Source organism: Saimiri boliviensis, chromosome X (assembly GCF_048565385.1).
Source record: "Saimiri boliviensis isolate mSaiBol1 chromosome X, mSaiBol1.pri, whole genome shotgun sequence".
In the NCBI taxonomy this organism is placed as follows: Eukaryota; Metazoa; Chordata; class Mammalia; order Primates; family Cebidae; genus Saimiri; species Saimiri boliviensis.
Window position 1 is genome coordinate 38156236 of NC_133470.1, and position 23099 is coordinate 38179334.

The 23099-nt window shown below is 40.0% G+C and overlaps 1 protein-coding gene across 13 annotated transcripts in view; it reads right to left on the reverse strand.

Annotated features, from left to right (window-relative positions):
- Positions 1 to 23099, reverse strand: part of CASK (calcium/calmodulin dependent serine protein kinase) — a 410801-nt gene that overhangs the window by 104170 nt on the left and 283532 nt on the right. For all 13 annotated transcript variants that reach the window (XM_074392261.1, XM_074392262.1, XM_074392260.1 and 10 more), the window contains exons 9-10: positions 13817 to 13900; positions 5170 to 5269 (exon numbers count right to left, since the gene is read on the reverse strand). In XM_074392261.1, the coding sequence (XP_074248362.1) occupies positions 5170 to 5269; positions 13817 to 13900 (184 nt within the window). The remainder of the gene's footprint in view (positions 1 to 5169; positions 5270 to 13816; positions 13901 to 23099) is intronic.

A 23099-nucleotide genomic window follows, 5' to 3' on the forward strand; every position in this document is an offset into this window, starting at 1 on the left:
CGCAGTTGGGCCCACTACATGAGCCACCAGAAGCATGGTCTCCTAGATGACCCCAAAGTGAGCCCTCATGTTCCATGAGTACAATCACTGGAACTGTTTGGGATTTCAGACATCAAACATTGGGTTCTGATTCTGAATTATTTGATTTGAAATATGAGAAAAGAATAATTCCACCTTGAATTTTTTTTTTTTTGAGATGAGGTTTCACTCTGCCACTCAGGCTGGAGTACAGTGGCACAATCTCAGCTCACTGCAACCTCTGCCTCCTGGGCTCAAGTGATCCTCCTACCTCAGCTGTGCTCCCTCCCCTCCCAATAGCTATGACTACAGGCTCATGCCACTACACCCATCTAATTTTTGTATTTTCAGTAGAGATGGGGTTTTGCCATGTTGGCCAGGCTTGTCTGGAACCCCTGATCTCAAGTGATCCATCCAACTTTACCTCCCAAATTGCTGGGATTATAGGTGTGAGCCACCGTGCCCAGCCCCACCTTGAATTATTAAGTAACAAAGCAATACACAGTTTATTATAAGATTAAATGAATCCTAGTAAATATATACTGTATGAATTTCAATAATCAAAATAAATTATCATTTATAGAAAAATTGTTTTATGTCGTAAACAATATACCTAAACATGTTTGAATTCTTATTAGATGACAAATTAGCAAATTAGTTTTTAAATTATTTTAAATATTCATATTTTCCTAAATGCATAGAGTATTACTTTTCATTTTCCTCCCCCCCCCCCTTTTTTTTCGAGATGGAGTCTCACTCTGTCGCCCAGGCTGGAGTGCTGTGGCATGATCTCAGCTCATTGCAACCTCTGTGTCCTGGGTTCAAGTGATTCTCCTGCCTCGGCCTCCCAAGTAGCTGGATTATAGGCACATGCCACTATGCCTGGCTAATTTTTGTATTTTTAGTAGACATGGGGGTTTCACCATGTTGGCCAGGCTGTTCTCAAACTCCTGACCTCCAGTGATCCACCCACCTTGGCCTCCTAAAGTGCTGGAATTACAGGCATGAGCCACCGTGCCCAGCCCCTTTTCTTTTTCTTGAGACAGGGTTTTGATATGTCATCCAGGCTTGAGTGCAGTGATGTACTCACAGCTTACTGCAGCCTTGATCTCTTGGGCTCAAGTGATGCTCCCACCTCAGCCTCCCTAGTAGTTGGGACCACAGGTGTGTGCTACTATGCTCAGCTAATATTTTGACTTTTTGTAGAGAGGGGGGTCTGCCTATGTTGCCCAGGCTGGTCTCAAACTCTTAGGCTCAAGCAATCCTCCTGCCTTGGCTTCTGAAACTGTTGGGATTACAGGCATGAGCCACCATGGCTGGCTCTTTTCTTTTTTTTTCTTTTGAGACAGAGTCTTGTTCTGTTATCTAGGCTGGAGTACACTGGCAAAATCATAGCTCACTGTAGCCTCAAATTCCTGGGCTCAAGTGATCTCCTGCCTCAGCCTCCCAAGAAGGTAACTATAGTTGTGTGCCACCACACCTGGTTAATTTTTTTGTGTTGTTGTTGTGGGGAAAGGGTCTGGCTCTGCCACCTAGGCTGGAATGCAGTGGTGCCATCTCGGCTCACTGCAACCTTTACCTCATAGGCTCAAATAATCCTCCCATCTTAGCCTCCCAAGTAGCTGGGACAAACAGGCACATGCCACCACACCTGGCTGATTTTTGTATTTTTGGTAGATGTGGGTTTTGTCATGTTGCCCAGGCTGGTCTGAAACTCCTGAGCTTAAGGGATTCATCCGTCTCAGCCTCCCAAAGTGTTAGGATTACAGGCGTGAGTCATTGCACCTGGCCGGACTAATTTTTTTTTTATTTTGTAGATACAAGGTCTAGCTATATTGCCCAGGCTGGTCTTGAACCCCTGGACTCAAATGATCCACCCGCCTCAGCATCCCAGTGTTGGAATTACAGACATGAGCCACCATGCCTAGCCTTTAGCCCCATTTCTAAAGATGAAAATGGTATTAGAGATCTTGAACTAAAATCTTAAAGAAATTTATCCTAAATATATTACAAGCATGTGACTATACCATGTAGTCACAGTATAACAATACAAACCATTACTGGATCCGTTCCCCTTAAATAGGGTCAACTGTAATCTGAGTGTGAGGAGAGAAGAGAGAGGTTCCAGCTAGCAAAGGAAGTTACAGATGGAGGGAACAAAATGGAGTGGAAGAAAAGACAGACATGAAAAAATAAGAAGCACTGGGGACCATACCTATAAACACAACTAGATCCCTCCCTTTCATGTGGTAAGAGCTCTGGATAATGACCAAGTCAGCACTGAGAAAAATGGCAAGGCTTTCTCCTCAAAGAGTCTCTTTTCTTTTCTTTTTTGAGATGGAGTCTCGCTCTGTTGCCCAGGCTGGAGTACAGTGGTGAGATCTTGACTCACTGCAACCTCTGCCTCCCGGGTTCTTGCAATTCTCCTGCCTCAGCCTCCCGAGTAGCTGGGACTTTAGGTGCATGCCGCCACGCCTGGTTAATTTGTTGTATTTTAGTAGAGATGGGGTTTCACTGTGTTGCCCAGGCTGGTCTTGAACTCCTGAGCTCAGGCAATCCATCTGCCTCAGCCTCCCAAAGTGCTGGGATTACAGGCCTGAGTCACCATGCCTGGCCCAAAGAGTCTCTTCTCTAAGATTCCTATTTCTGAATGTTTTGGAAATCACCTTCACTCAAAAGGGGAAGATTCATATCCCAATTAGTAAAGGTCAAAATGAGGAACTGTTTAGCTGCTAGAATCTTGATCTTGCCATTTTTAAAAAGTTTAAAATTTTTGTGGGTATATAGTATATATGGGGTACATGACACATTTTGATATGGGCATACAATGCATAATGATCATATCATGGTAAATGGGGTAACCATCACCTCGAGATCTTGTCATTTTGCACAAGATATAAGCACATATCAATTGGTAAGAAATTCTCTGTGTGTGTGTGTGTGTGTGTGTGTGTGTGTGTGTATGTGAATGTGTAGGTGCACACAAATGTATAAAGAGAGGAGAGGTGAAGCATAAATACTGACAGATGCTCATGGTCCTAACCAGGAAGAAGCATTAGCACACTCACATTCTTCCTGTATTGCTAACTGTGGGACAAATACCTCAAGCTCTAGGAAGGGCCCGGGGCCCTAGTCCCAATGGTAATATATGAATATTGATGAAGCCAGTCCAAGATTACAAAAATCAAAGGCAGCACAAAATCAAATATTACAAATATGGAGTGACTCTAATGAAAGAAAGAAAAAAAGCTGAGGCTAGAGGACACACGATTCAGGAGTTAAGTAAATAAAAAATATATAAATAAAAATTTAAAACACACACGTACATAAAAATGGATCCTATGGGTTTTTAGTAAATGATCCTTGAGAATATCACACTGTAAGATGTAAATCTGAGCATTTTATAAAATGGTTTTGGATTTTTTTTTTAGACAGAGTTTTCGCTCTTGTTACCCAGGCTGGAGTGCAATGGCACGATCTCAGCTCACCGCAACCTCCGCCTCCTGGGTTTAGGCAATTCTCCTGCCTCAGCCTCCTGAGTAGCTGGGATTACAGGCACGCGCCACCATGCCCAGCTAATTTTTTGTATTTTTAGTAGAGACGGGGGTTTCACCATGTTGACCAGGATGGTCTCGATCTCTCGACCTCGTGATCCACCCGCCTCGGCCTCCCAAAGTGCTGGGATTACAAGCTTGAGCCACCGCGCCCGGCCGGTTTTGGTTTTTAAATTTTTTATCTCTTTTTTTTTTTTTTTTTTTTTTTTTTTGTTGAGATGGAGTTTTGCTCTTGTTACCCAGGCTGGAGTGCAATGGTACGATCTTGGCTCACCGCAACCTCTGCCTCCTGGGTTCAGGCAATTCTCCTGCCTCAGCCTCCTGAGTAGCTGGGATTACAGGCACGTGCCACCATGCCCAGCTAATTTTTTGTATTTTTAGTAGAGACGAGGTTTCACCATGTTGACCAGGATGGTCTCGATCTCTTGACCTTGGGATCCACCTGTCTCGGCCTCCCAAAGTGCTGGGATTACAGGCTTGAGCCACCGCGCCCGGCCTATTTTTTATCTCTTAATTTTTAAGAGTTGAGGTCTCATTTTGTTGTCCAGGTTGGAGAGCAGTGGTGTGATCATAGCTCACTGCATCCTCAAACTCCTGGGCTCAGGTGATCCTCCTGAGCTGGGTGTCTCAGCCTCCTAAGTAGCTACAACTACAGGCACACACCACTGCACTGGCTTATAAAATAATTTTGTGAACACTGGCAGGGTTTTTCAGAAGTACCTATATAGAGTTCATCAAAACAAATAACTCTTTTATGTTCTTCCCCTTGGATACTTGTATGCATGTGTTATAGATTTGTTTTTCCTTTGAGACAGAGTCTCACATTATTGCCCAGGTTGAAGTGCAGTGGTATGATCTCAGATCACTGCAACCTCTGCCTCCCAAGTTAAAGTGATTCTCCTGCCTCAGCCTCCCAAGTAGCTGGGATTACAGGCGCATGCCACCATGCCTGGCTAATTTTTTTTTTGTATTTTTGCAGAGATAGGGTTTTGTCATGTTGGCCAGGCTGGTCTCGAACTCATGACCTCAGGCGATCCACTCACCTCAACCTCCCAAAATGCTCGGATTACAGGCATGAGCCACCATGCCTGGCTGTGTTATAGATTTTTATAGAGGAAGAAGAACTTGATAATTGTTTCCAGAGGTAACTCACAAGACAGCTCTATACTGAAAGATTCCACTCAAAGCAGTGCTACCCCACAGTCTGATCTAATACAACTGATCTGGGGAAAAGCTTACATCAGAAGTTTTTGTTGCGAGAGAAGGTAATCAAAAAGATCCCAAAAGACTGACTAGAATTTTGGATTGGACGGAGTGCAATGCTGGGTCTAGAGTGTGGAAAGGGGAAGAAGTATTACTGAGGTAAAAAGAAAAAAAAAAGTGAAATGTTGGTTTTGGAGCCACAGGAGAAAGCAATTTTGGTATTCAAAAGAAAAGGAACAAGACACATATAGACAGGATTTGGTTGCTGACAAACTTCCTAAGAATCCATTGGAGGATTTAACTCAATGCACAGAAAAAGTTTATTCACAAAGGAAGAGAATGGATGTAAATACCAAATTACTCACACAGATGAATAAGTGAATTATCCAATTACCTGAGGAGGTAGGGTCTTCAGAGAAATCTGGTAACTCTTCAGGGGGATCCCCGTAGAATGAGTTGAATTTGTGACTTGACACAGCGGCTAGTACTGCACCCTAAAGCAAAGAGATCAAAAACTGGATTATTCAAACAAATACACAAATATAAATAAGTTATTTAACAAATTATTTATCTTAAGGATTATCCATTAAGTGACTAGAAGAGAGATAGCTTTTAAATTATTTCAGATGCCTTTAAATAAATTACATATGCATATACCAGAATAACACGAATTGGGAATTGTAAAAGTATACAAAATCACTTACATCTTGAATTCAAACATGTACCACACAATGGAATATTCTGCAGTTATTATAAAATGATGCTGTAGAAGAGTGTTTAGTGGAGTGAAAAGGTGTCTTTGATTACTTACATGAAAAAGGTTTAAAATCAATGTATATTATAATTTCATTTTTGGGAAAAAAAGTTAATATGCATATAAAAGACTGAGTATACACCAGAATGTTAATAGCATTAATTATCTCTGGGTGGTAGGATTATGAGTCATTTTTCTTTTTAAAATATCTTTTCCCTCTTTTTAACAATGACAATATGTTACTTTTATATAGTAATTCTCCATCAGGTCACACATCAGAATCAACTACATATGACTCTTTCAAGCCATGTGCATAGCCTCCCCTGATTCCTAGTCGGAAATTACTGCCATTTGAGCGCAAGTCATCCCTTAGGACTGTTGAGTGGAAAAGGCTGGGAGTTACTGCTTCAGCAAATCATATTTATTTATTTTATTTTTTATTTAAACAGCTTTAGGAGTACAAGCGGTTTTTGGTTACATGGATAAATGGTACAGTAGTGAAGTGTGGGCTTCCAGGGAACCTATCACCTGAGTAGTGTACAGTGTACTCAACAGGTGATTTTCTATCCCTTGCCCCTCCCCCCTCCCCCATTCTGAGTCTCTAGTGTCTATTATACCACTCTGCATGCCTCTGTGTACCCATAGCTTAGCTCCCGCTTATAAATGAGAACACGTGGTATTTGGAAGTAAATCATTTAACCTCTCTAGGCTTTCTTATCTGTAAAGAAGATTAAAATGGACTTATCTCACAGGATTGGCAAAAGTCACAACGTATTCATGAAAGTGCTTTGCAAATTGTAAGGCATTTTGTAAGTGCAAATCATTACTAACCCTACTAATAAAGAAGTAGAACATGACTACAGCTTTTTGCTGGTCTATGTAGAATCACTCATTTAGGTAGTTTATCAAATCATCTAAGTAGTCTAAGTCTAAATTTTAAATATTAACTCTTGAATTTTTCTGGAAATATAAAACTTGTGTGTGTTTGGTATTTGTTAATAAATACGGGAGAACATTATTATTATTATTGTTATTTGAGACAGGGTCTCACTCTGTTGCCCAGGCTGGAGCACAGTGGCACAAATCTTGACCCACTGCAGCCTCAACCTCTTAGCCTCAAGTGATCCTCCCATATCAGCCTCCCAGGTAGCAGGAACTATAGGCATATGCACCATGCCTGGCTAATTTCTGTACTTTTTTTGTAGAGATGGGGTTTCACCATGTTGCCTAGGCTAGTCTTGAACTCCTGTGCTCAAGCGATCCACCTGCCTTGGCCTCCCAAAGTGCTGGGATTACAGGTGTGAGCCACTGTGCCTGGCCAGAAAACATTAATAAAATATATTTCCACAAAGTTTACTTAATTGTAGAAAGGGAAGAGCAAAAAGAGAGAAGTGATATTGATGCTAACATTCCAGTAAAACTTTTCAAATTTCCCAAACTCTAAAGTTACTGCATGAGAGGTTCTTACGCAGAATTATAGCTACCATGTTGAAAAAACAGTAGTGAATGTTGAGTTCTTCTTTCTACAGAAACTTATTTCACTTTACATATTATACATGTTTCCTAAAAGTTGGGTGGGAATGGAATTTTTATATATCAAATCACCTTTCCTACACACTAAAACTAGACTTTCAGAGATGCTTTATTTTTATTCTACATGAAGTACAACTGTATTCCTTAAGATGTTAGTTATATGTTTCAAGACTTGTAGCTACTACTATAGTCAAAGATCTATAATAAATACTTACATTACTAGGAAAACACTATTTAAAAGAGCCCTGAGGCCAGGAGTGGTGGCTCACACCTATAATCCCAACACTTTGAGAGGCCGAGGTGGGCGGATCACTTGGTCAGGAGTTTGAGACCAGCTTGGCCAATATGGCAAAATTTGTCTCTACTAAAAATACAAAAACTAGCTGGGCATGGTCATGCACATCTGTAATCCCAGTTACTTGGGAGGCTGAGGCAGGAGAATTGCTTGCACTCGAAGTCTGAGTTGCAGTGAGCCAAGACTGTGCCACTGCACTCCAGCCTGGGTGACAGAACGAGACTCTACGTCAAAAAAAAAAAAAAAAAAAAAAAAAAAAGGCCCTGAGATGTAAATGCTTTTGAAACAATAGTAGTAAGTTTTAAATTTATCTGTCTTATGACTAGCAGTTTTATTTATGTAGTTTTTTGTTTTGTTTTGTTTTTTTCAATAATAGAAACTGAGTCTCACTATGTTGCCCAGGCTGGTCTTAAACTCTGGGGCTTGACCACTCTTCTGGCCTCAGCCTCCCAAAGTGCTGGGATTATAGGTGTAAGCCACAGCACCCCTCCTAATATTTAGTTGTCTGAACCCAGTGACTATAGGTAGTTCAAATATTCAATTCAAGCCATTATGTAAAACAAGAACATAGTTCTGAAATAGGTCATGGATTAAAAGAATTTTATTAGAGTTTGAGAATCAACCTTAGAGATTATTCATTCTAAGAGACTCATTTTACAGATGAGAAAACTGAGGTTCAGAGAGGCCTAGCAACCTGTTAAGGTCTCTGTCAACTTAGAGACACAATGAAGAGTAGACAAAATTGACATCCACTGACTACTCTCCCTAGTTCAAGGATTTCTACTGTACTAGGGGTCAGCAATTTTTTCTGTAAGTAACCAGACAGTAAATATTTTAGGCTCTGAAGGTCATATGGTCTCTTTTGCAACTACTCAATTCTACCACTGTAGTGTGAAACCAGCCATAGACAATATGCAAAGCAATGTACTTTGCTGTGTTCCAATAAAACTTTATATACAAAAATAGGCAGTGGGTTGGATTTGATCCCCAGGTCACAGTTTGCCAACCCCTGTACTACATTATTGCTATTGAAGAGCATGTGGGTACAACAGTAAAAAAATCAGGTATTATACAAGTCGTTCTTCAAACTTTCTGGTTTATTAAGCCCTTGAGAAAGAAGTTTTCTATCTGCTTTAATTTAGAAGGTATAATTTAGCATCTTTTAAGGGTGAAACATAATACTTTTGAGTTAGACTATTCACAATCTGTTAAGATAAATAATATTAAAGTTATAATTTTCTCTCAAGAAAATTAACCTAGAAAGGAGAAGGAAGATTATAAATTCAGAGAAAAAGAGTACTACAAGTTTTTAATTTGTAGTTAAGAACTAGAAAGAATTCTTAATCATAATTATAGTTTTCTTGAAATGTCAACATGTCAAACATCAAAATGGAATGCTTCTGGCTAGATGATTCTGTCTGGCATTTAAGGAAATGGAAAACAAGAAAATGGTTAGGTCAGATTTCTGCTAAATTAAACTACTGAATGCACTTAAGAAGGCAAAAAAGTTATTGAGGATCACAAGAGTTGAACAAAGATGTACTGCTGACTTGAAGACGAAAGCCAAAAATCAGTACTCTCTTTTTGGTACAGCCTAAACCCAGAAACATACATCATGAAATCTGATAGGCACAATGGCAGAAGGGTACATTTTAAAACATGTAAATACAAAATACACAAGTATTGGATATTGAATAATTGGTTTTGTAACTAAATAACAAGTTAATACAGAGTCATGGCAGGAGGGTACATTTTAAAACATCTAAATACAAAATATACAAGTATTAGATACAGAATAATTGGCTTTGTACCTAAATGAAAAGGTAATACATAGTCATATTTCTGAGTGAACAGGGAAATTTTCAAAAGCTATTGCCCAACAGGAAATAATAAATTTCACATTTCAGAATCATAAACTGGCTGGACATGGTGGCTCACACCTATAGTCCCAGCACTTTGGGAGGCCAAGGTGGGAGGATCGCTTCAGCCCAGGAGTTTGAGACCAGCCTGGGCAACAGAGTGAGACCCATCTCAATTAAAAAAGAAAAAACAACATATATCTGTATATGTATTTCTTAAAAAGAATCACAAATCAATTGCTTTGTAAAATGAATATATAAGATCAAAATCACTTTACTTATTATTTGTGGAACTGCTCATACCAGAATAACAGTTTTCAGTTTTTAGAATCAAGGACACTATCCCCCTTATTTCTGAGACAGAGTCTTACTCTGTCACTCAGGCTGGGGTGCAGTGGTATGATCATAGCTCACTGCAGCCTTGACCTCCCAGGCTCAAGTGATCCTCCCATCTCAGCCTTCCAAGCAGCTGGGACCACAGGTGTGCGCAACTACATCCGGTAGTTAATTTTTTGGTAGAGCCGAGGTCTCCTTATGTTGTTCAGGCTCAAAGGTTACCTTTTGGATACCAGATTTAATGTTCTGATTAGCTGAAGCCCACGATTGTTATCTCAGCTTATTGCCTTTGTACAAACCCTTACTACAGAGAGGACTGTATGTAAATGCTGGGTTTCATTAAGGCACAAAGGTCTTTGGTAAATCTTTAAGTTAGTTTTTGTTGAATTAACAGAAAGAAGATTGCCAAAAAGTATCTATTAAAGCTTCCTGGTTGACCTGTCAAAAAGTGCTGCTTAGGTATAAGCATTACTCTGGAAGTACCAAGACTCCATAGCAATACTGTACAATAGAACTATCTGTGATGAAGGAAATGTTCTAAATCTGTGCTGTTCAATACAGTAGCTATCAGCCCCATGTGGTATTGAGCATTTGAAAGGTGGCTAGTGCAGTGGAGCCACCAAATTTTAATTTAATATTTATTAAAATTAAAGTGTAAGTAGTTATATATGGCTATTTACTACTGTACTAGATAGTACAGCTCTATACAGTACTAGAAAATGGCATTCTTATACAAACCTTTCCTAGTTATGCACAGTTCAGGGATACAAGAGACCCATCAGTAAGTCAGAGAATACTTTTGCAATTTGTAAAATTAATAAAGGCTAGGCACAGTGGCTTATGCCAGTAATCTCAGCACTTTGGGGGGCCGAGGTGGGCGGATCACTTGAGGTCAGGAGTACAAGACCAGCCTGGCCAACATGGTGAAATCCCGTCTCTGCTAAAAATAGAAAAATTAGCTGGGTGTGGTGTTGGGTATCTGTAGCCCCAGCTACTTGGGAGGCTGAGGCAGGAGAATTGCTTGAACCTGGGAGGCAGAGGTTTCAGTGAGCCGAGATTGCACCACTGCACTCCATCCTGGGCAACGGAGTGAGACTCTGTCACAAAAAAAAATTAAGAAAGAAAAATTGTTGAAAGTCACTAGAACGCTCCCTTGCTTTCTGTATATATAAAATAAATGATTGTATCCCCTTAATTGAATTACATGGACTCAACTCACCATTTCTTAAATGGACTGCAATAAACTTACCCAAATATAGAATATTGCTTCTATTTGTATAGAATTTCTTCAACATACTTTACTGTGGGGAATTTGCTTTCTAGGGTAGAAATAATTGAAGAAGCAATGAGGATGACTTCAGAATACATTTCCTCCTGAGTCTCTTCTCTGGATAGACATGCTTGGATACACACAGTTACAATTTTCCTCAGTACCTCCTTCAGTAGGTGACATCCAGCGTTACAGTACAGGTGTGCCCACTTAAGAGCCCCAGACCACAGAGTACAGATTTTCCACAGAGCCTGGAGATCATGTAGCCTGTCTCATGTATCCTAATACTCAGTTTGAGAAAATATGATACTCATATTCAGTTCTGTGCTTAAAACTATGTAGTTTAAGTATTGTTATCCAGAGGATTCTTTTTTTTACCTGAAGTATTTATAATTCTAGAGCTTAGTATGAATTAGGAAGAAAAAACATGACACATGAAATGTGTGGTAACCAAAATGGGGAAAATATATTTTCCTCATCATGACTAAATTACCAAAGTAATTTTCTTTTTTTTTTTTTTTTTTGAGACAGGGTCTTACTTTGTCACCCAGGCTGAAGTGCAGTGGTATAATCATGGCACAATCTTGGCTCACTGTAACCTCTACCTCCCAGGCTCAAGCAATCCTTTTGTCTCAGGCCCCCAAGTAGCTGGGATTACAGGCACGTGGGGCCACCACACCCGGTTCATTTTTGTATATTTTGTAGAGACGGAGTTTCACCACGTTGCCAAGGCTGGTCTTGAACTCCTGAGTTCAAGCAATTTGCCTGCCTTGATCTCCAAAAGTACTGGGATTACAGGTGTGAGCCACTGTGCTTGGTCACAAAAGTAATTTTCTACTGCTTTCTGTGAACTCCCTTTTAATCACTTCCAAGGGAGTCACTACACATTAAACAGTCACCCACCATTGAGGAGGTTAAGAATAGTGTCTGGATAGGATGAGGGCCTAGTTGTATGAAAATAAAGTGTGTAGTAGACTCTGAAAGCCAAAGAAGTTGCAACCTCTGTTCTAGAAGTTCACAGAAGAGGCAGAATGAGAATTAGTTCTTTGAGGATGGTAGGTCTAACATGTTTTAACAAGGTGGCTGAACTACTCAAAAGAATACAGCCTTACCAGAGGTCAAATACACTCACTAATGATCCTGCTGATGTTCCTAGTTCTAGGTTGTTTGGTGGGTCTTAAAACTTTAAATAGCCCTGCAAAGGGATGTGGTAAATCCGCATGACCCCTCTCTGCTGTGACAGCTTGGTCCTGTCCAAATAAATCTTAGTCACCACTTTGGCTATTTTAGGCCCATGTCTGATTTTGTGGCCCTGGGAGAAGTACAACATGTGTTTCTTGTTATGGGGCAAGCCCAGGCCCTCTGGTGAAATGTGTGTACTTGGGCAATGAAAGGTTTAACCCCATACAATGTAATGTCACATGAGGCCAAAGAAGCATTAGGTTTAGAAGGACTTTTTAGAAGAGTTGAGAACAAAGTATAATAATAGTTTATTTGGGGAGGAAACTAACTTCACAAACAGTTGACCAAATTTCACTCTGGATAATAAAAGAGTTTTTTATTTGCAGGCTACACAGGTTTAGGTGGATATCGAGGCAAAAAGAATAAAAGTCTTGGAAACTTCTTTGGGTACCATCTCAATAATGGCTTATCATTAAGTATTTTGGCCAAGGATTTTTAAAGCAAATGGAGAAGGGCCAGTTTGAAACTTTGACTGCAAAATCAAAGAGAAGAAAGGATAAAATGGGAATAATCAACACCAACAAAGATATGCTAGTATTTCCCTTGTTCTATAGTAGCACTGTTGAATAGAACCTTCTGTAATGATGGAAATCTCCTACATCTGTGCTGTCCAATATAGTAGCGACTAGCCAAATGTGGTTATTGAGCACTTGAAATGTGCTAGTGTGAATAGGAAACTGACCTTTTAATTTTATTCAGTTTTAATTAATTCACATTTAAATAGCTGCATGTGGCTAGTGGATACCATGTTAAAAGTTTCAGCTCTATAGGATAACATTGTGGCCTAATAGTTTCCTCAAAATTCATATAAATGTCTTTATAAGTTTGGAGTTATACATAACAATTTACTAACTTCAGGGGTTGAATAATAAATTAATAGTATTATTAGAATTTATAACATATCTGAAAATACTTAAGAAGTTTTATAGTTGGCAAGAGTCACGTGACGAAGGAAGACTACTATCCAATCAACGACTTAGAGAACAGTTAACATTTTTCAGTATCAAAAGTAAGTCAAACATAAATTAATTTTAAGAAGTGAAGATACTCCATTTTCCTTTGTTACTCTGGGGAATTAGATGGAGGATGCTCTCTCATAGCATTTTCTCTCTCAGTGCTGAAAAGACTCTATTGTTTTATGTTTGGTCTTTTTCAGAACCTTTTAAAGTCAAATGGACTTCCCATATGGGGTGATTACCAGTTTTTTTTTTTTCTTTTTTTTTTTTTTTTTTTTTGTGAGGTGGAGGATGGGGAGAGTGGTGGGAGAAAGACACTTAGGAAGAATAAAGAAGGTGAGAAAAGTGATCTGAGCTGAAAATATTTTCTAGTAGATCAAGGTAGTAAAAGATTTTATTTACTGCTTTCTGATAGTTCTTCAATCCTAGTTCAATTCTAATTCAAAGTTATTTCCAATGAACTAAACACACATTTGTCAAAATATTTAAGTTTGAAAAAACATGGTCTAGATTCATATTCAATAATAATGTAATTATATCTCTGCTATAAATTTAAGACAAATCTAAAATGTAACTATTTATTATAATTTATTGTTTAGATTCATACTGACATAGTACCTTAAATAACTTAAAAAGCCAAAATCTTATTGAAGTGATGATAATTTTTAGAAATGAGAATTTAGCCATAACAGAAACAATGGCCAGCATTAGTACATATTTATGGACAGCAAAACAGAATAAAAACATTATCATTAACTATATCTGTTTGGCTTTTTTGCTGATTTGTTTAATTTACCTTTAGTTTCCTCCTTGCATTGAACTTCCTCAGCTGCTCTACTGTTTCTGGAAGATGAATCTTGTAGGCATAACGATCCCGCTCCTATGTAAGATGAAAGACAATGAACATATATAACCATTAAAAAAGTGCAGAAGCTTCATCTAAAACAAATAATAAGGCTAAAATTCTTAAATATAAAACTTGGATTGAATTTTAGATTGCAGATTTTATTCCATGATACTGGTAGGCAATCTGAAATGAGAGACATTAAGGTTAAACTGATAGTAATAAAATAATATTTAATTTTCAGCAATAAAAGGCTGAAATAATAGGTCACATAAATTTCATATATATGGCTATGTGGCTAAAATAACAAATTGTAATGATTATAAAGGCACTGTTAATTTTTTTTTTTTTGAGACAAGGTTTCACTCTGTCACTCGGGTTGGAGTGCAGTGGCACAATCATACCTCACTGCAGCCTCGAACTCCTGGGCTCAAAGTGATCCTCCCACCTTAGCCTCCTGAATAGTTGGGATATAAGTGCACCATGCCTGGCTAATTTTTTTTTTTTTTTTTTTTTTTTTTGAGACGGAGTTTCGCTCTTGTTACCCAGGCTGGAGTGCAATGGCGCCATCTTGGCTCACCGCAAGCTCCGCCTCCTGGGTTCAGGCAATTCTCCGCCTCAGCCTCCTGAGTAGCTGGGATTACAGGCACGCACCACCATGCCCAGCGAATTTTTTGTATTTTTAGTAGAGACGGGGTTTCACCATGTTGACCAGGATGGTCTCGATCTCTTGACCTCGTGATCCACCTCCCTCGGCCTCCCAAAGTGCTGGGATTACAGGCGTGAGCCACCGCGCCCGGCTAATTTTTTTTTTTTTTTTTTTAATAGAGAAGGAGTATTGCTATGTTGCCTAGGTTGGTCTCAAATTCCTGAGCTCAAGCGATCCTTCTGTCTTGGCCTCTCAGACTGCTGGGATTACAGGTATGAGCCACTGCGCCTGGCCCCAAGTTACCTTTGATATGATTGGCCAGGTAGAACAAGCATTTGAAAAATCAATTCCACAACGAATTCAGCATTCTACACCGTCATGGACTAAAAAAATTACAGACTCTTCTAACAAACTATTTTTTTTTTTTTGGAGACAGGGTCTTCCTCTGTTGCCCAGGCTGGGGTGTAGTGATCTGATCACAGCTCACTGCAAGCCAGGTATAGTGGCTCCCCTGTAATCCCAGCACTTTAGGAAGCTGAGGCAGGAGGATCGTTGGAGCCTGGGAGGTTGAGGCTGTGGTAAGGTAGGATCTCGCCACTGCACTGCAGCTTGGGTGACAGTGTGAGACCCTGTCTCAAAAATAAATGAATCGGGCCGGGCGCGGTGGCTCAAGCCTGTAATCCCAGCACTTTGGGAGGCTGAGGTGGGTGGATCACGAGGTCAAGAGATCGAGACCATCAGGGTCAACATGGTGAAACCCCGTCTCTACTAAAAACACAAGAAATTAGCTGGGCATGGTGGCGCGTGCCTGTAATCCCAGCTACTCAGGAGGCTGAGGCAGGAGAATTGCCTGAACCCAGGGGGCGGAGGTTGCGGTGAGCCGAGATCGTGCCATTGCACTCCAGCCTGGGTAACAAGAGTGAAACTCCGTCTCAAAAAAAAAAAAAAAAAAAAAAGGAAAAATAAATGAATCCCCCATTATTTATTTACATATTTTTAGAGACAGAGTCTCATTCTGTCACCCAGGCTGGAGTGCAGTGGTGAGATGCTGGCTCACCACAGCCTTGACCTCCCAGGCTCAGGCAATTCTTCCACCTCATCCTCCCAAGTAGTTGGAACTATAGGCATGTGCCATCATGCCTGGCTAATTTTTATATTTTTTGTAGAGAAAGGGTTTTGCCATGTTATCCAGGCTGGTCTTGAACTCCTGGACTCAAGCGGGGTCCTCCCACCTTGGCTTCCCAAAGTGCTGGGATTGCAGGTGTGAGTCATCGTGCCTGGCCCCTCAGGTATATTTTAAACCTCTTCTCATTCTTCTCCCCACTTTGGTCCTACTCTAATTTGCCAATATATCGTGGGGATTCATATGCTATAAGTACTCATTAATTTCATAAATATTTTGAGAGCTGATTATATGCCAGGTATTGTCCTATGCATTTGGCATACACAAGTAAAACCAATGAAGATTCCAGCCCTCATGTAAATCATATTCTAGGGCAACAAGATGAGAAAACACAAAAAAGGTAAATTATAGAGTATGTCAAAAGTACTACGGAATAAGGCAAAAAAGTAAATCAGGGTAAGGGGATCGGGTACACTGAAATTTAAAACAGGGTGAGTATGGTGGCTAATGCCTGTAATCCTAGCACTTTGGGAGGCTGTGGTGGGAGGATCACTTGAGGCCAGGAGTTCAAGATCTAGTGAGCACCTGTCCCAGCTACTCGGGAGGCTGAGGTTTGCTTCAACCCATGAGGTTAGGGCTGCAGTGAGCCACAACTGCCACTGCACTCCAGCCTGGGCAACAGAACATGACCCCATCTCTAAAAACAAAAACAAAATTGGGTGGTCAGAGTAGGTCCAGTTGAGGAAGTGACATTTAGAAGAGGCAAAGGAGTGGTCTAGGCAGAGAAAATAACCAATGCAAAGGCCCAAGGGAGGGAGCGTGTCTGGAATTTTCAAGAAGTAGCCAGGAGACCAATGTCTGTGAAGTGATGTGAGGGGCTCAAGGAGAATAGTGGATGAGATCAGAGAGACGATAAGGTTCGGGTAGGTCATGCGAGCTTTTGGCTTTTATTCTGAGGAGGAGAGGAAGCCAGTGGAGGGTCTTGAGCTAGAGTGACATGATCTGACTTTATTTTTACAGATTCTGGTATTACATATGGAGCTTTGCTATATGGATATATTGCATAATAGTGAGGTTTGGGCTTCTAGTGTACCCATCACCCAAATAGTGAACACTGTATTCAATAGGTGATTTTTATTTGTTTCCCTCTCTTTTACTCAAGATAGTACAAGATGTCCAAGTCAGAGCAATTAGGAAACTAGTAGGTAAATTTTCAACCCTCAACTTTAAAAAAACATTAGTGGTTGTGCTGAGAATAGATTGGAAGATGAGGGTTAAAAAAATGGGAAGACTAGTTAGGAGGCTTTTGCAGTAATCCAGGTGAAAGATGATGGTGGATGAAACCAGTTGGAAATAATAAAAAGGGTGAAAGAGAGAGAGAGAGAGAGAGAGAGAGAGAGAGAGAGAGACTCTGAATATATATACTTTTGTTTTCTCCAAAAAGCTTTACTGAGGTATAATTACATACAATAAACTGTACATGTTTAAAATGCACAATTTGGTAAGGTTTGACATATATCTATACCATAAAACCATTAGCACGATCAAGATAATGAACACATCTATCATGCTCAAAAGCATCTTCATATCCTTTTGTAGCCCCCAACCCCATCCCCAGTTAGCCAGTGATCTACTTCCTGTAACTTAGTTTGCATTTTCTAGAATTTTATATAAACTGAATCATATAGTATGTGCTCATTATTGTCCAGCTTCTTTCACATACCATAATGGTTTTGAATCTTTCCATGTTGTTGCACTTATCAATAGTTCATTCCTTTTTAATGCTGAGTGGTATTCCATTGTATACATGTACCATAATTTGTTTATCCTTTCACCTGCTGATGGACCCTGAGTTGTTTCCATTTTTTGGCTACTACACATAAAGTTGCTGTGAACATTAATATCTTTGTATGAAGATGTGTTTAATTTTTCTTAGGTAAATACTAAGGAGTAGAATGGCTGGGCTATATGATATGAGTATGTTTAACTTTTAAGAAACTGCCAAACTGTTTTCCAAAGTGGTTGTACCATTTCACATTCCTACTAACAGTGTATGAGTTCCTGTTGTTCTATATTCTTGCCAATACTTGGTATGGTCAGTCTTTCTGATTTTAGCCACTCTAATACATGTGTACAGGTATCTTATTGTGGTATTAATTTGCATTTCCCTAATGACTAATGATAAACATCTTTGCCTGTGCTTATTTGCCATCTATATATCTTCTTTGTTGAAGTGTCTTTTTTTTTTTTTTTTTTGATACAGAGTTTCGCTCTTGTTACCCGGGCTGGAGTGCAATGGCACGATCTCGGCTCACCGCAACCTCCGCCTCCTGGGTTCAGGCAATTCTCCTGTCTCAGCCTCCTGAGTAGCTGGGATTACAGGCACGTGCCACCATGCCCAGCTACTTTTTTTGTATTTTTAGTAGAGGCGGGGTTTCACCATGTTGACCGGGATGGTCTCGATCTCTTGACCTCGTGATCCACCCACCTCGGCCTCCCAAAGTGCTGGGATTACAGGCTTGAGCCACCGCGCCCGGCCCCTGAAGTGTCTTTTCAAATCTTTTCTCATTTTGAATTGGTTTGTATGCTTTGTCATTATTGAGTTTGAGAATTCTTTACATATTGCAAATATGTGCTTTATCAGATATATTCTTTGCAAATGTTTACTCCCAGTTTGTGGCTTCTTTCTTCATTCTCTTAACAGTGTCTTTCAAAGAACAGAAGTTCTCAATTCTGCAGATAGAGAAAACATTTTTCGGACAGACTGGATGTGAGGTGTGAGAGAAAGAGCAGTAAAGGACAACACTAGGGTTTTCAGTGTAAGCACCAACTGAAATGGGGAAGACTGGGACAGGCAGCCTGAAGGATGCATGTCAGGCCTGGATTCTACAGCAACAGATAGGCCCTGGAGCTTATTTTTTAAAACATTCCCTATTCGACAGAACAAACACTTTTCCTCAAAGTCTAGTGTTTTAGTCAGAGTTTTAACAAGGAAATTGATGATTCAAAGGTGAAATACTGAGATAGAATATGCACATTTCACCTTATAGGTCTGCTAATTACACTAAAAATTCTGGATATAATATATAAAACAATGAACAGAAGATTCTGAAAAGTGGAGAAAAGAAAGTAGGGATCCCAGGACTTAGGGTATCACTGGATTTTTTTTTTTTCTTCCTAACATAATTCGGCTGGGTGTGAGATCAGCCTGTGACCTGGAAACTCCAAGAACTAGGAATGTAGACAAAATAAGCCCCTGCAAAGGCCACTTTCTTTAGCCAAAGGAATGAGCAGATGTCCCTGCAGGATAAACCCTTTCTGTGTCTTTGTGTTATATTAGTAACATCTGACAAATCAATTTTATAGCCTCGCTATGTCATTTTCTTTCCAAGAGATTGGGAAGTCTACTACATATCTGACTGTGAACTCTATTTCCAGTGAATACCTTTCCTGCTCACTATTCACTAAGGTGATGTGGAAAGAGAGGTAAGGCGAGATTCAAAATGTATATTTTTTAAAAAATAAAATTATGCTTCAATTATGATATCAATTGTTTTCTAAGCTAGTAAAATCACAAGATTAAAAAAAGTCTGTTAATGTATCTCTTGTCTCTCTCTCTCTTTTTTTTTTTTTTTTTAAGACAGAGACTCACTGTTGTCATCCAGGCTGGAGTGCAGTGGTATGATCTTGGCTCACTGCAACCTTTGCCTTCCTAGTTCTAGCTACTCTCGAGCCTTAGCCTCCTGAGTAGCTGGGATTACAGGTGTGGGCTACCATACCCAGCTAATTTTTGTATTTTTAGTAGAGATGGGGTTTTACCATGTTGGCCAGGCTGTTTTATTTGGATTAAATAGTACCTCCTGACACTAATGAAAATGTAATATTAATTTAGAAATTCATATTTAAATTTCAGCCATTCTAAAATAATGCCTCTTACATTGACAGTAATGATTTACAAATACACACAGACAAGTATTGAAATATAACATAAGCCTGCTCTTACCAGCTAGATAACATTCTAATTAAGTTTTTCCATATTCAGATGACACATAAGCAGTGAAGTTAAACTGTCATTTAGACATGGCATGTGATACTCAGCTCAAAGAGCCATATTAAACTTTTCATATAAGTTCCTAACATTTTTTTGTCTTCCTTGTGCTAAAAATTTATTATGTATTAAGCTCAGATTACTTAGAACAAGAACTATAATCACTGGCAGGAACAAAGGTTTCCAAAAATAAGTATGTTATTAGCCAAGATAAGCTCTGAAAGCCACTGTAGGTAGGTACTGTATAATGTTAAACTATCTTCTAAGAGATCTGAAAAATGACTAAAAAGGCTGCCATTTTCATTGTTATTTGGCATTTAAACTAGCTTCGAATGAACAAAAGATCCCGTTATGGAGAAAGTGAGAAAAGTAAAGGAGAAATAGGAATTTCCTCTAAACTGTTCATTATATATCTGGGAGGGCAAAAAACCAAACCAAACCAAAATAAAACCATGAAGACAGTATCTAAAAATTGTTCACCTACTCTTTTCTGTATCAGAATGCATATTTGAGAAGTAGCAGTCCTCCCACCTCCACCATATTTGAGAAGTAGCAGCTCCTCAGTAGCTGGAACTACAGGTGTGCACCACCAAACTTGGCTAATTTTGTATGTCTTTTTTTTTTTTTTTTTTGAGACGGAGTTTCGCTCTTGTTACCCAGGCTAGAGTGCAATGGCGCCATCTTGGCTCACCGCAAGCTCCGCCTCCTGGGTTCAGGCAATTCTCCTGCCTCAGCCTCCTGAGTAGCTGGGATTACAGGCATGCGCCACCATGCCCAGCTAATTTTTTGTATTTTTAGTAGAGACGGGGTTTCACCATGTTGACCAGGATGGTCTCGATCTCTTGACCTCGTGATCCACCTGCCTCGGCCTCCCAAAGTGCTGGGATTACAGGCTTGAGCCACCGTGCCCGGCTTTTTTTTTTTTTTTTTTTTTGGTAGAGATAGGATCTCCCTATGTTGCCCAGGCTGAGAAGTAATATTCTTAAGGAGAATCAAGATCCACTGAAATCTCAAAATTGTTCTGCAATACTATTCCATGTCATCACCCTAAGATACATTATTCATCTGCGTTTTTATGTATTTTATTGTTTTTCATAATCTGGGGAAGTAGCATGGTATAATACAATGAACATGCATTCGTTGATTAAATCATCAATATTTATTGAGCACCTACTGCATGCCAGACACATTCTAGGTGCTTAGACAGAAGTGAACCAAGAGTCAAGAGCCAAAATTCCTACACTTATGCTGCTTATATTTTATGAGGTAGACAGACAATAAACATGTAAGTAACATATATAGGTATGTCTTAGGGTGACAGATGCTATGGAGAAAAATAATGCAGAGGAAGGGGAATAGGGAATCCTGGTAGCATTCCTTCCCCCACATTTTAAATAGGGTGGTCAGGGAAGGTCTTACTAAGATGCTGATACCTAAGCAAAGACCTGAAGATGGTGAGGGAACAAGCCATGATATCCCAGGGAAGAGTATTCTAGGAAAGGGTCATACAAAGGAGCTGAGGTGAAATGTGCCTGAAGTCTGAATCACAGCAAGGAGGCTGATATGATGGGAAAGGAGTAGGAAGGGAGAGCAGGAAGGAAGGGGTAACAAGAGCCAACTATCAGGAAACCTAACTCTATAGAGAATTAAAAAAAAAAAAAGAAAGCATACCTAGGGGGAGAGGCCTGGATTCAGGAGTCATTGTTGTACATATAGCATTCAAAGCCATCAAAACTAGATGAGCTCTCCAAGGGCCAGGAGTGTACATAGATGTGACATTGTAAAATCTATATTTGGTCTACAAAATCCTTAGAATGGTGTAAGGGATATCTTTTTGTATGCTAATGATTGGCTGATGACTGGCAGCCCCTAGGCAGTTTCAGGACGAGGGCTGGTCACTGGTAAGACCAAGGAGGGATGAGAGGGTTGGGACTTTTGGCTCCACCCCCAACCTCCAGGGAGGGGAGAGGGGATAAAGGTTGAGTTGATCACCAATGGCCAATGGTAATGAAACCTCCATAGAAACCCAAAAGGATAGAGTTCAGGTTTTCCAGATAGCTGTACTTGTGGCAGTTCCTTGAGGGTGGTGAATCTACACAGGACATGGAAGCTCCCCACTCCACCCTATACCTCCATCAATGCATCTCTTCATCTGTATCCTCTGTAATTTTCTATGTAACACACTGGTAAAAGTGTTTCCCTGACCTCTGTGAGCTAATCTAACAAATTAATTGAACCCAAAGAGAGAGTGTAGGATCTCTGACTTGTAGCCAGTCAGTTTGACGTTCTAGCGGCCTGGACTTGTGACTGGTATCTGAAAGGGTGGGAAGGGGAGGCCTTGGGGACTGAGCCATCAACCTATGAGATGTGATGCTTTAGTGTAAGAATTGAATTAGAGAATACCCAGCAGCAGGGTTGATTACTTGCTTCTTAATGGGAGGGAACCCCCGCACATTTGGTGAAAGAAGTATTGTGTGTCGATTGTTGTTGCTGTGTGGTGCGAGAGCAGAGGAAAACAGTTTTGAGTTTTTCCACCTTCAGTTAGTGTCAGTGAAGTAGGGTTTGTTAGAACGGCCCTGGTTCACAGAAATATGTGGTTTGGGAAGAGAAAGGGTAGGAGATGAGAAACCTTTGATTCCTGGGTAGGCTATGTGGTCTCCCATGGTTTGGGGCTGCAACTGTGCTGCAATCAATTACTAAAGGTAAAAGTTACCAGTAGAATGTAGAGATGGATCCAACTCAGGGAGTTGGTTCACTGGATGCATAAGGATATGCAAACTAGTAAGAAAAAGGCAAAATATTCGATCCCTTAGTGGTGGTTGTCTGTAACAGCTGAATGAAATGAAACAAGTGCTGGGTCAGGCCATGATGCTAGACCAGATTTCAGTCTGTCTGAGTCTAGGCCACTAGCCTCCAAGCTGACCCCCAAAGGAAAAATTATACAGGGATGACAGTACCTCTATGACCTGTGATTACCACGAAGGTAGTTGATGTGAGGGAAGGGCAAAACCAAGAAACTATTGAACCCAGGGCGTAGAGTGTGAAGAAATTATCTCATTTCATAGATTGGTATCATCAGTTTACTGAAAATCCTTTACTAAAACAGAGTGTGAGAGTTACTCATCTAGGGCAGTTTATTTGGTTTTAAATGCTGCACAGTGGACAGGCATGTTTGAATTGATGCAGGACCCACAGTTCACTACTGAACAATCATAATGGGTACAATGTGATCCAGACACACAGGAAGTTATTCCCGAGGGAATGGTTAGCCTAGTGAATGGAATAAAAGCCACTGTAAGATCTGTTTAACACTGAGAAGGTAGAGACTATCCAACTCTACCTATAAATGCCAAGTGGAGTACCCCAGGTGAAGCAGCTTATTTGGTTCCTATGCAGGCCATGTGGGACTGGCTTT